Source organism: Chaetura pelagica, unplaced genomic scaffold, assembly GCF_000747805.2.
Source record: "Chaetura pelagica isolate M959 unplaced genomic scaffold, ChaPel_1.0 scaffold104, whole genome shotgun sequence".
NCBI lineage: Eukaryota > Metazoa > Chordata > Aves > Apodiformes > Apodidae > Chaetura > Chaetura pelagica.
The window spans coordinates 3,136,494-3,150,493 of NW_009953786.1; the positions used below are offsets into that span (position 1 = coordinate 3,136,494).

General features: G+C 44.5%; 2 protein-coding genes across 2 annotated transcripts in view; one reads left to right on the top strand and one right to left on the bottom strand.

The window, feature by feature from the left end:
• Nucleotides 1-1,378, top strand: part of PHLPP1 (PH domain and leucine rich repeat protein phosphatase 1) — a 72,581-nt gene extending 71,203 nt beyond the window's left edge. The window contains exon 18 of the mRNA XM_010000956.1: nucleotides 8-1,378. Within this exon, the coding sequence (XP_009999258.1) occupies nucleotides 8-425 (418 nt within the window). The 3' untranslated portion in view covers nucleotides 426-1,378. The remainder of the gene's footprint in view (nucleotides 1-7) is intronic.
• An 11,491-nt stretch (nucleotides 1,379-12,869) lies between these two features.
• On the bottom strand, nucleotides 12,870-13,622 carry LOC104391629 (MARVEL domain-containing protein 3-like). The gene has a single exon (XM_010000957.1). The coding sequence runs from the start codon at nucleotides 13,620-13,622 to the stop codon at nucleotides 12,870-12,872; it is 753 nt and encodes a 250-aa protein (XP_009999259.1).
• Nucleotides 13,623-14,000: the final 378 nt, after the last annotated feature.

The following is a 14,000-nucleotide window of genomic DNA, read 5'->3' on the forward strand; positions in this document are numbered from 1 at the left end:
ACTGCAGCCGAGCCAAGGAGAAGCAGCTTCTCCAAGTGCCAGTGGAAGCCAGCGATGAAGGTATCGTCATCAGTGCCAATGAAGATGAGCCCGGCCTTCCCAGGAAAGCTAAATACTCTGGCACGGGCACGATAGGGCGGCGGCGGGGCAACGGTTCTGTGGCGCCACAGGAGAGGAGTCACAACTTAATTGAGGTTGCAGCGGATGCGCCGCTTAGAAAAACGGGGGGTTACTTTGCCGCTCCAGCTCAACCCGATCCCGATGACCAGTTCATCATTCCACCAGAACTTGAAGAAGAAGTCAAGGAGATTATGAAGCAGCACCAGGAACAGCAACAACAACAGCAGCAGCAACAGCAGCAGCAGCAACAACAGCAGCAGGACCCGATGGACCACCTGGCAGACTATTACGATACACCACTATGACCCGCTCTATTTACTGCGGAGAAATAAACCAACAAGGAGACTTGAGTGCGGGACCCAGTGGGCTTGCATTACAGCAGGGGTTTTTCCTTATCCTATTCCTTTATATACTTCCTTTTCCTTATCCTGCCACTACAGATAACTGCAGCTTTTCAGTTTTGTTAGGTTTAATATTCATCGACTTTCTTCTAGGGACGCTTGACCGGTAAAGTTTAAAATAGTTAACCTTCCCTTAACATATCAAGTGTAAAAACAAAAACTAAAAAAAAAAAAATTAAAAAAAAAATAAAAAGGTTTAATATATTGCTGAGAAACAGATGATGATGTAATATTTTTTAAAATGGCTCGTTCGTTTTGTTTGAAAAGCAGGGCAGTAGCCAGTGCTAAATGATTTAAGTAATATTGTAATACTGTATTTCTTTGAGAGAAAAGGCTTTTTTGGTCTTGAAAATGATAGACATTTGTAGAATACGGAGACTAACTCCTAGGAGTTGCTTTACTCTTTCAGGTGACTTAAGTCACTGAGATTCACTAATTTTCTCTGAGAGAACAGTTGATTGGGAAATTCCTGTAAATAGCTCAGTGTTGTATAGTGATGCTTACATGTTTTGTAGCCTTGGCATAAAGGACACAACCTGAACAATTGACATTTTTTTCTTAAGCGACTCTTTGGGCCATGGTCATGGAGCATAATGGACTGAGTGGCTGTGTAGAAGTTAGCTAGAGCCAAGATGGTATAGACCATTTAAAGAAATCCACTTTTTTCCTCTGGTCTCTTTCTTTCCTTACTTTTACAGACCCATTTTGTTTGTGTTCCTTACTCTTGCCACAACCAGCATGATTGTATAGAGCTCATTTGCTGTAGAACATTTACATACCAAGAGTTATATTAAAGCTGAATGCACAAATGAACATGTCATAATTTTTGTTATAATAAATATGAAATTTACACCTGATGTCTGCTTTTATGTCTGAATAGCTGAGCAGCAGCTTTCAAACAGTAGCTTGCTGTGGGTCAGCAGCCTGCTGCTCAATTCAAACAGAACAGCCGGATCACATTTTTACACTAACTCCAGAAGCTCATGTGTACTAGAATTCCAAGACCATGCAAAATAGCCTTTAAAAGGTACAAAACAACTCTCTGAGGAATCGGCCTGTTTCTTCTTTTTTTTGTTCTTTGTTCTAATTCCGCACTATTGAATTGCCCTTTTTCACAGTATTATTAACAATGCCAGAAGACTGAAGAGGAGGAGTGGTTCTCTGGCTCCATCCCACTGGGATAGAGTAGCTGAAGATAGAAATGATGAAGAGATGCAACACACTAAGCAAAGGGAGAAGGAAAACATTGGATACAGAGAGAAGAGGGAAAATACAAAGAGAAGGTGGAAAAGTGAACTCAAAGCTACCTACGTAAAACTCAGATTTGCTCGAATATGTTGAATGAACATAAGTTCAATGGCAGTTTGATAGCAAAAGGCCAGTTTTTTGTGTGATTCTTGTGGGAAAGGAGCAACACCCTTTCCCAAAGTTGCCTCCAATCAACTGCTCCATTTTACTTGTCTGTCTTAAAAAAAGCTGAATTAGTGTGTGATCATGACAGCATCTTGCTCCTGCTTGACATTTGGTCTGTATTTCAGGAGAGGACTGTGGTAACAGGCTTGTTGTCCTTATTCTGTTCTAGCTTGAAATAGCCAAGTTAGGACAGAATTACTATTAACAAGAGATTTTTGTGGTTCTTTTTCTTAAATAACAACTGCAGAGGAGGAAATATGAAAATACTTGGTTTGGTAAATGTTTATAGCACTGCCTACTGTAGATCTAGAAGATTGTACTTTATTGTAATTTGAGCTTCAAAGTATCTCTTTCTTAAAGAAAACTCATTAAATAATGTATTTAAACAAAAAAAAGGTTTATGGTTTATTGCTAGTAACTCTTAGGTGTTCTTTAGTAAAGCCTGTATAATTCAAATTTTGTTAAATGATTACTTTTTCTCGTGTGCTTGGAAAGTGTTATCTTCTCTTTTTTTCAGATGTTGCTTGAGGCTGAAGGTGGTAACTAGCAAGGGCACTAACATGGCCTAGGCAAGTGGTTACAAGCTTAGGGTTTCCTGAGCAAGCTGGAAAATTCTATGTACCTTTTTAAAAAAAAAAAAGGGGGCGGGGGGGGATGCAATTCTTTTCTATGTAGCACGTGCTGCTGGTGGAGGAGTAGAAAATTCTATGTACCTTTTTTAAAAAAAAAAAGGGGGCGGGGGGGATGCAATTCTTTTCTATGTAGCACGTGCTGCTGGTGGAGGAGTAATCTTGCTGCTGCCGTCTGTGGTCTCTCTTCATGATAAGGTGCTTCTGGTATGCTGTACACATGGTACTCTGGAGAGCAGAATGGGTCAGAGTAGGATGGTTTGGCCCTGTGCTGAGACTTCCCACTCCCTGCTCTGCCCTTTTCTCCTGTGAACAGAAGTATATGCCCACAGGCTTCATATAGACTTCATATAGACTTTACCTTCCCTTCATTTGAAGGACAAACTCCCATGGCATTAGCAGGTTACAGGCAACAATGCAGTTTTCTCTCCTTATATGTTTTCCTTGAAGCGTAGATCATCAAAACTAACAGCCCACCCAAGCCTGCCACTTTCAGCATGGTACTTTCAGTAAAGGTAGCGATGGCATTCTGGAGTCACAGCTTTTGTAGCATCCAAGTGACAGGATTTTGGCTAATGAGGGTTGTACCTTTGGATTTCTGGTCTGCCTGAAGACACTTGTGTTTGTAGCCTGTCTGAACAAGTCATAACGCAAAAATGCATTCATAGGGGTCACTTCATCCCCCTACTGGGCTTTCCATACTGTGAACTTAGATCCGTAGGTTGGATGGCTGGGAGCATCTTTGGGAAGTTTCACATTTATTTTTAAAAAAGGGCAAAGGGGTTTTAGTTCTGGCTTTAAACTGGGACCTGGAAAGCAAAGTAATTTTTGCAGCTTGTGACTTTTCTAGACTTCTCTGTCCTCTTTCACAAAAGGTTAGTATGTTGGTACCTCCTGAAGACTGAAGCTGCAGTGGTTTTATTTTGGTGGATTATTATAGTACATGATTTTATGCTTAAGTGCACAGTATATTTTACACATTTTTGACCTACTGGGAACTCTCTGACTAAAAGAAGTGGATTTATTTGCAGAGCTTGAGAGCATCAAGCAGGGGCAAAGGTTGGGAGCTAAAAAGAGGAAAGTTTTCAACTGAGGAAAGTGTAAAGCTGTATTACATTTGTAATCAGACCTTTCGTGTCCTTTGAAACTTGCTGATAGCCATATCTGAGACAAGCAGAAATGCATGAGGAGGTAGATGGCTGATGGCAGAAAAATGAACATTATTTAATGGAAGATAACTAAATAGGAAGCACATCCACATGGGGGTTGGGTGTTAATGAAGTGTTGCACACACCTCTGGAGGTAATTTCTGCAGCTCTGCTCTAGTCATGGATTATGTCTTTTGGGTTCAACCTGGCAGGTCTGGGCTTGCAGATGTTCCCTTGAGTGGGTTGGTGGGGATAACCTAGTGAACAGTGTACAGATCTGGGGTGCAGAACTGATTCAAGTAGAGCAGCAGGACTCGAAGGAGTAAACAGAATAGTAACTTCAGCCTAGCCAGCCTGATTTCCCTGGACACTGCTTGCTGTCAATGAAGTGATGAGTTTTTCTGAGAGGAGAGGGCTGTGAAGTCTTCAGCTGAGTAGTTTTTGGAACCAGGACATCCTGGTGTTGATTTAAGTGACTTCACTTTTTTCTGTTATCCTGCTTTATTGTCCTGCTTGGTTAATTCAATTAACTTGCTTCAGGGCCAATTTACTGAACTATTGTTGGGTTAATTGATTTGTGTTTTACTGATTGTTACCTACATGCTTGCACTGCTTGCAGGGAGGATTTCACGGAATGTGGCATGAACCAATTTGTTCCTCTTGATCTCTTGCCTTTTGGTGAGGGGTAGGCTACATCCTATGCTGATGGTGGCAGTGTTCAAGCACCCTGTGTAACAGAATTGCTGCTTCTACATGAAAAAGAAAGTCCAGCTGCCCGAGAACAAGTAAAACCCTTTGCAGCCATTTCAATCAAAAGGCAGGGGTGGAAGAACCCTAAATGTTTCATAGATCAGCAGCTCCAGGGCAGAATCAGTATGCCATTTATTTAGGACATCAGTGGGGGAAAACCTTCCTTCTTTGCTCTAAGTCCCTGGTTTAAGTGATTGGTCCCTACTTTTCCCTAGCCTTTTTTATTTTTATTTTCATTCCTTTCGAGTTCAACAGTTCATCCTTTAGATCATCCTTTCTCAGACTGCCAAGCTGGGATTCATCTGTGTTTGACTAAGATACATCACCTTACCTTTTATCTCCCACAGTGAACTAGGCTTGTCCTCTAGGTCATGATTGAGGCAGGTCTGAGCGGGGCAGACGCTAACTCATTTTTTTCTTTAATATCTTACTGTTGTAAGCTGAAGGGAGATGCCTAATCTGCAAGAGCTGATCAGGATCGTGATGGCACTGTGGTGGTGAGGAAACTGGTGTATAACTACTGCAACATGACAGAGACGTGTGGCAGGAAGGGCTGGCTTGCTTCCTAGCAGGGAGATCCTGGAGCAGATGAGCCCACCCTGATGCTTTTTGCGGTAGGAGAACCAGAGATCCTGCTTTCCCAGCTGAGCATGTGGTTTCCTGTACCTCAGGCTCAGGGGAGAGGATGGAGTCAGCAGGACCAAGGTTAGGAGATAATGCCTGCAGGTGGATGATATTTTGCTGCCTATTACTGCCGCTTCCCCCATTAGGTTCTCAATTCCAGTGTTCTGTTGCTTGTCGCAGCCCCTGGCACCTTTTTCACATTTTCACCTGAGTGTGTTCCTCTGTTACTTGTCAAAACAGAAGCCAACAAACACAAGGGATCCTCTACTGGCGATTCTGTAGAATTGCCTTTGGGGGCTCATGTGTAGGGTGTGTAGGTGGCTTTGGGTGTCCCAGGAGCCAGCAGTGGCATGGGATGGAGCTGTGGAAGCCTTTGGGAGCCCCTGGTGTCAGCCAGGCTGCAGCCCTGCAGCAGGAGAGCCTGGGTGCTAGACATGATGCTCCCAGCACAACAGGCTCTTCTCCAGTCAGATTAAGCGCAGTTGCACTGAGAGAAATACGTGTATTTTAGCAGTAAAGTTGTCAGCATCGACTCACAGAACAGATGGGAATTGTTTTGCTAATTAAATGTATGCTGTTGAATATTCTTAAGATGAGGATGCAGAACTACGAGAAAAGGCAAATAGAAATGAAGTATGTAAGTTGGTGACTTATGAATAACTTGCTTTTTCATTGTGATCTCTCCTAAGGAGACACCAGCACTTTGTAAAAAAAAAAACCAACTTAAAAAAAAAGTCTTGCAGTAGGTGCAGGTGCACCTGCACTTGGTGTTTATCTTAGTCCTGAAAAGCATCATATATATATATATATAATTACAGAATATATGCTGAAGTATTGTGCATGACTATATATTTAAGTACTCTGCTCAAACCTATTTAAAAGTGAGTGGCAAGGGAGAGCAAAAACTGCTGTGTGTTCTTGAAGATGAAACTGATGGATGGGTGTGCCCCAGTGGCCAAAGCTGGCTGTCCTCCTGAAAGCAGCAAAGCTCCCGAAGCTTTGTGAGCCCTATAGAAACATCCCCTGTGGTCGGGGCATTTCATGAGGGGTAAAGAGATTATCGCGTTATCTCATTTGTGTTGAGCAAGTCAACTCGGGTACCAGCAAAGACTCTTCCCAGCATTCTTGGAGTGCCTTACCATGAGAACATGGGAGAAGGAGTCTGTAGTCCGTCCTGGCCCCTCTGAGGAAATGGGGACTTGTGGGGAGGGGATCTGTAGCAAAGGACCATCCCTTCTGGTGATCCGTGGCTTGCACTTGTTTGAACCAGCTGTGATCTCCTTGCGAAGATGATCAGAAATGGCTTTCAGGCCTCATGTTTGGGTTTTTTTTTTGTTTTGTTTTTCTGATTAAGAACTGAGCCTTTGTGTTTGGGGTAGAAAAAGGCTCACTGCTGCCGTATGTGTTCATTGAGAACTGCAAGAGCTCCCCCTTGTGTTACCGCAGGACAGGACCAGAATTCCTGCATCCCCTTCCTTCGGGTGTCTTGTGGGCGAGTTATTTCTGTGACCCGACAGAAGGAAAACACCCTATGAACTGTCTGTGCCCCTCTGTGGTGGCTAGGCATGCCAGCTCATCTCCACTTAGAAAGTCTTAAACTCATTAATCTTCTGTCACCACTTCTTTTGGTGTCCCATAGCTTCCATCGTTCTGTGCTGAGAATCTTGCCTGAAAATGCTGAGTATTTGGGAGTTGCTGTGGTGGGTCCCTCCCACTTGCAGCTGAGGGCTGCTTGGTGTGGGTGAGAAGTCGTGTGGGGGTGCAGATGATAGTACAAAGCTCTGCTTAAATCTATAAATCTGGGTATGGTGGGAAGCTTATGAGTAATGTATATGCAGTGCACATAGTGCCTTCACAGCTGATGAAAATTCCAGTTTTCATTAAATATCTGGCCAAGTTAAAGCTCTTAACTTTTTTCCTCCTGCGCTTCAATTATCCTTATTTATCTTGGAAGTCAGTATGGTATAAGAAAAACTCAACATTTTCATATATATGCCTCACCACCTCCATTATATAGTTTCTCTTGTAGTCTTGCAAACCATAACTGAGTTTCCTAAAGCCTGTTTAAAACACATGGTCCTTACCTGAGTCACATGAGCCTTTCTGAAAAACTAATTACTTGTAGAACATGTAGAATCATAGAATGCCAGGTTGGCAGGGACCTCAAGGATCATCTGGTCCAACCTTTCTAGGTACTACTATAGTTTATATGAGATGGCTCAGCTCCTTGTCAAGATGCATGATCTCCCCTCACCTGAGCTCTACAACACGGCCTGAGAGTTACGGTAAGTCAGGTAGCAGGTGCAGGTCTGTCTGCAAATGGCATCACTGGAAATCAATAGACCATTTGTCCTAATGAAGGGCATCCTGTGACTTGCTCGTTTGGCACTGTCACATGCCAAAACCAGTTACATCAAGGGCCCTGACAACCCGTGGACCTTGCACAGAGTCTCATGTTTTATTTATGATGGGTGATGGTGAGCATCTGTGACACGTTTTATGCTGTGCTGGCATTAAGCTGCTGCAGAACACTGTGTGCCACCTTTTCTTGAAGGTAGATGTTGTGAAAGAGATAAAGAAAAGACAAGTGTCACAGCTGTCATTAAATAATGTGGTCATAGTCCCTTTCAATAACTCACCTGAGTCTTGAGAAAGCGAAGGAGACACTCAAGTTCTCCAAATGTAATTGAGAGATGGGAGATCCCAGGGGTCTGTTTGTATCTATAGCTTAACTTATGGTGAATTTAAGTTGTGGTGGAAAATTACCACAAAAACAACTTTAATAAAGATAAATCTGCATTGGGAGTAAAATACCTGGATTAGGAAAGCACAATTTCTATTCAGACTGTTCTTTGGTACTCTAATCCCTGCATATATTCTCATCATGTAAAAGCAGTTTCTCATGTAAACTGAGATCCTAGCTTTTCGTAACACCTAAGCTTTGAGTTCAGCTCATGCTGTTGCACAACCAGTTTGTGCCCTTTAGTTGTTTCTCCACATTGGATACACTCAGACTGTGCTGAAGAGCTGATGGAAGAAGCTTGAATCATAATAAAGTTTAATATATTCTGGGAATATTTTCTTAAACACATGAAGAAAGTTTAAAAGCTTGTTGTTTATGCTTACTTGAAAATTGCCTTTCTGCAGATGGGTACAAAGGTTCCTCCTCCTTACAGCTGGTCAGCAGCAGGAGGGCAATGCCCTGACACCAGCCGATCTTCCAGCAGTGCCAGACATACAGTTCCAGATAACAGAATTATTTGGTAAATATAAAGGTTATGCTAAGCCTATTTGGAGGAGTAAAACAGCCCTATCTCCCCCTGCCCACATTTTGCCTTTTACATTGAAAAATGATGCATCATTGCATGTTGACTTGCTCTGTTCTGGAAAAGATTTTCCCAAAAATGAACTACTTTTATGAACTATTATTTGAATAAAGGGAACATGCAGGGAAATGAGTGCTAAAAAATACACTCCAACATGCTGGAAATTTCATGGCAGGTTACTCAGTGGTGTGATGCAGAACTGGGGGCTGTGGATTTTTTTTCTCTTTTTTCCTTTTTATTTTTTTTCTTTAATATATTCACCCTAAATATTTTATGCCCTTTGTTTCCCTCTCAGAATTAGGGCATAGAGAGACATTTTGTCAAAGAGATATTGTCTCTCTCTGAGGCCCTTCTGTGGGGAGGGGACTCCTTTGTGGATAATTAATGGGCTGGTGGGCTCAGCTGGAGGCTTTCCTCTCAGACTGACTAAAGCTGTTAGCTTCAGTGTTGAAGGAGACAAGTGCAAATTGATGGTTCAGCTCCGAAGGGGGCTGGCTGTGAGTCTCCCAGGTAGCTCTGAGATAAATGAGCTACTCAACTCACCCCAGCACCTTGCACCAGTGGCCCATCATCTGTGGTGGGGCTCTTCTCCTGTCAGGATGCTCCAGTTCACCCTGCAGCCAGCATCTATTCCCTACCATCTCTATGGAATGGATTGGTGGGCATTTTATTTATCTTCTTGAAGGTTAAGAATAAGCTTGGTGTGACAGAGGACTTCCTACTGCACCAGAGGTGTGGTCTCCAAGGCTTGTAGGGTAAGAGAGGCCATGCTGTCTACCCACAAGACAACCTCTTAGGAATCACTGTTTCCTTCACAGCAGGTGATAAGCTGATGGTGGTCACAGCAGGCAAGCTGGACGTGTCCTGAGAATCCCTCACACCAAAGAGAGACAGAGAGTGACAACAATGTGCAGTCCTTTGGATGCAGGTGAAACTGGGGGGTGCTGCTTCAAAGCAGAAAAGACAAGCAAGTTGAACTTCAGTACTGACCCTGAAGATTGCATGCAGATTGCATACCTGGACCAAGCAGCATGGAAAGGCTAAAAGAAATTACAGGGCTGACAGGAACCATTTGCCATTTACTGGTCCAAATGCTGATTATAGTCCCCTACTAACTGGCAGACCCTGTGCAGAGGTAACAGTGGGGCACAGCCATCTGCAGCAGGAGGTGGGAAGGCTAATCTGCCCTGGAGGGTAGGACCACCTGCAACGGCAGCTGGGGATGACAGTCTGTTGCTGCCTCAGTGATCTGTGTGTGCCAGAAAATTTCTGCTCCTGTATTGCACCTTCCCAGCTTGCATGGTAAAGATTTTCAAGTCAGCTTGAAAGCATGATCTTGTTATTGATGGGAAGCAGGGTTGTTTGGATTGCTCTGATGGTATATGGCTCACCCTTCACCCTGAGGGGAAGGAAAGCATCTTCCCTGCCTTAGCCTTCTGAGGAGTGCTGGGATGTTCCACTCTCCTACACTTTCCTCTGTGAAGGTGAGTGGAGGAAACAGCAGCAATGTTTATTTCCTCCTTGTGATTAATTTCCTGGTGATATTTCTTGATGTTAGGGAGGGAAGCAAATGCATGGCACAAAGCTTTCAAGAAGTTAGCAGTCAGCAGGCTTTGGATTTCTTTGTGGTGCTTCAGGGTGTCAGCAATCTTGAGGATATGACACCAAGCTGAGTGGTAAGAGTTCGTATGTCAGGTATTCTAGGAAAGGGATGCCATCCTGAGGGACCTGTCAGGGTCTTGAGGCTTGAGAAGTAGGCCAAAGTGAACCTCACGATGTCCAACAAGGACAAGTGCAAACTCATGAACCTGGGTGGATGAAGGCATTGAGAGCAGCCCTGCAGAGAAGGAACTGGGAGATACTGGTGGATGAAAAATTGGATGTGGGTCAGCAATGTACGCTTGCAGCCCAAAAAGCCGTGTCCTGAGCTGCATCAAAAGAAGCGTGGCCAGCAGGTCAAGATAGGTGATTCTCCTCTGCTCCAATCTTGTGAGGCCCCACCTGGACTACTGTGTCCAGCTCTGGAGCCCCAAACACAGGAAGGACATGGAGCTGTTGGATTGCCTCCAGAGGAGGGCCATGAAGATGATGAGAGGGCTGGAGCACCTCTCCTATGAAGCCAGGCTGAGAGCGTTGGGGTTGTTCAGCCTGGAGAAGAGAAGGCTCTGGCCTTAGAGCAGCCTTCCAGTACTTAACTGGGGCAAATAAGAAAGAGAGAGAGAGAGACAGACTTTTTACCAGAGCTTGCAGTGATAGGAGAAGAAATGATGGTTTTAATCTAAAAGAGGGTAGATTTTGACTCGCTATAAGGAATAAACTTGAAGCTGCAGAGGCTGGAAACATGAGAGGATGGTGACTGCAGGGAAGCAGCCTGGTGAGGAGCTGAGAGAATGTGACTGGGACAGACTGGATGCTCAGTGAGCTGGTCCTAAGAGTCCCCAACACCACCTGTAACTGGCAGTCAATCTTTGACTCTTCCTGTAAAAAGAATAAAGTTGCTCCTGTTAACAGGAAGGGGACCAGAAATGGCCTATGGAGAACCCAAGTGTTCAAGGCAGGAACACCAGAGCAACACAGGAAGCCACAGGAACCCACACTTTTTTGTTAAGACCAAATTAACTTGCAACAAATGAAGCCTTCACCACGTACACAAAAGACAGAATTGATGCTGAGGACTGCTGCTCTGGCATTGCAATGGCAGATGAGCATTCAAAAATGAATGGGGCAGAGTAAGGACCCTTGATGAAAAATCTGTATTGCACATCTATTGAAGGACTGAATTAAGTTTCATACATTCTCACCTTCAGCTCTTTCTAATCTTTTGAATAAGTCACTTCAAGGTGCTGCTTTTTATTGTTTGTATAAGTTAATAGCAGTGTGTCACCATATAATGAAACTTGTATTCAAAAGGTGCAAGATGTAGGTACAGGTAGTGCAAGAACAAGCGTGCAGGCAGAAATGCCTAATGTGGTCAGACATCCCTGTCCTGTGGGACAGACATCCCAGCCAGTGAGGGTCAGGTTTTGGGCAAAGAGCTAGAAATTCAAGTCTTGGTTTTGTGACTCTATCACTAGTCTGAGTCACAGCATTATGGAAAAACTCTTCACTCATGTCTTCTCATTATGTATAATAACACTATTAATCTTGTTGGTGCTTGAAGAGTTAAAGATATGGTAAAGGTATTATATAAATAATAAATACTTATCTTAAAGGCTCATGAAATCACTTCTAATCAGAACCATAAGGTTTTCTTGTTTGGCTTGTATTACCTCTAGCATAATAATTTGAGATCTGTGTGTGTATATATAAATATATGAAGCATACAATAAATAAGCTCTACTATGGTTCAAAAGAGCCTCATCTGGGCAATGACTCTGAGCCAGACAAAACAGCAAGAATCAAAATATCCTCTTCCCTCCTCTCAAGCTGACAAATCCTATGTGCTTCAAGAAGAGCCTTTTTTTCTCACTCTCTTATCTATGAAGACCACTTTTCTATTTCATCTGCCTCAAACAAAGGACACTTGAAAGATGTTCTCTTAAATTTATTTCCTCAACCCTGGGGGCATGCAATTACTGCTGTTCACTCATGCTTTGCATGTTTAGATACTGGAAGCATGCATGTGCTTTCTGTCATTGTTACAGCATTCCCATAGAAAACTCCAGGGCAGCCAGTGTGTTCCTGATTTGGGCTCTGCCCACCACTGGCTGTGGAGTCAGCAAGCCAAACCTTGTTTAGGTGGCTACAGAAGCAAGTGGGGTCTTTACTAAGCTCATAGCTGAACAGTGTGCTGCTGCCTCCCAGGTTCTGATTTACACTCAGAGATGGTGGAGGTCCCAAAAACTGCCTTTGAAATTCCAGCTAGTTTCTCCCAGCAGCATTCCTGAGGGAGCACATGAGCAGCATGTGTCAACCCCCGTGACTCAAAAGATAAAACGCTTCAGTGGCCCAAGCAAAACAGGTCACAACTGTAGCTTTGGCTGTGATTCAGGAAAGCACTCGAGCGTCCTTTGCTTTGTGAGCAGAGTGGTGTAAAGCACCAGGATGCACCAAAAGGCACAGGATCTGTTGGAGGCTGCCCATCCCAGCTGAGTACTCAACTCCTGATGTTGTGGGAGAGAGGAAAGGAAGGGGTTGTTAGCATGAGTTTGGCAGCACTGCAGTTGCAACCTGTTGTCACTGGGATTTGCTCTGTGCAGGATGAAAAAGTTACACTCAAACAGCCTTTAAATACAGGAATCCAGCTTGAGAGACTGATGCAAAAAACCTTGTTAAAACATCCCTTCACCGTCAATTTTATTACAACATTTTACAGCAGTATTGTTTCATTTGGTTTGATAAGACACTTAGCACCTTCTAGGATGATACGCTGTGGACTGGTCACCTGTTCAGCATGCAATGCCCAGTGTCCATCCCGTGCTGAGGCTCCAGCTCTCTGGCACAGTCCCAGAGCTGACTTCACACTAAAGTGGCAAGAGCCTGGCCGTTATGGGAGCTTTCAGAGGTCCTGTGGACATCACGGTGGTTTCTGACCCTTCTGTCTTTACTGCTGCTCTTGGGGCTGTGCTGAGCCTTGGCTGCCTGGTGGCTCTGGAAGGCCCGGACGGTTCGGATAGCACGGATGCAGACCACAGAGCTGGCCAAGTACAAACAGGCAGCAGCGACACCAAAAAGAGCGACGGCCGCGTCGCCACCCTGGACCACACAGTTCATGGAGGTGTAACCACGGCGTGCGTAGAGCCTCTCGCGCCTCTTGCACACCTCTGTGGAGTTCACCTGGCTGACAAGATGCAGGTAGAGGCCGACTGCCACCACGTAGGCTGCACCTGCCAGCAGGCTGAAGGCACATTCGCCCGCCAGCAGCCCCATCCGGAGCTGCTGGATGGGTTTTGCCCCCACGACAAGGAAGACCAGGGTCAGTGCTGCTGCTGTGAGGCTGAAGGCTACTCCGCCATACACACCAGGGGCTCTCATCTGGGTGAACTGCATGTCAAGCTCCCTCACCTCCCGCAGCTCCGTGCCCTCAAAGGGGCTGTAGGCTGAATTCAGGTTGAAGGATCCGGTGCCCAGGCCGCCGAGGGACGTGAAGCCTGCAACAGAGGCTTGGGCAGCGCCCACGCAGATCAGCACCAGCAGGTTAACTGTGATTTCCACAAACTTCAAAATGCCTAGAAAGACCAGAAAGATGGGGATAAGTGTCAAAAATCGCATCTTGTGCGAACTGGGGGTGACAGAAGTACACCAAAACCACAGAGAGCACTGTTACTGAGGTAGCCCTCCTGGCTACAGCTACAGAAAAGCACTGCTTTAAAAATAAGAAAGTGCAAGCTCTCCTGCCTCAGTTTCAGAGGCTGGGCAAATCACTTTTTTAATTTGTCAGTGTGCTTGATAAATGGATCTTCATGCAGGGAAAGAAATACATAAAAATTTTACTGTGCTTGTGTTATTGCCAAGGGAAGCGCACTGAGATTGTATTTTGGCCTGGAACTACTTGGCATAAACACACCCAGCAAGAAATATCCAGCATAGGCAAAATACTGAGGTTATAGCTGACAGAAACCTAGAAGCTTCTCATGGCTTAAAAAAACC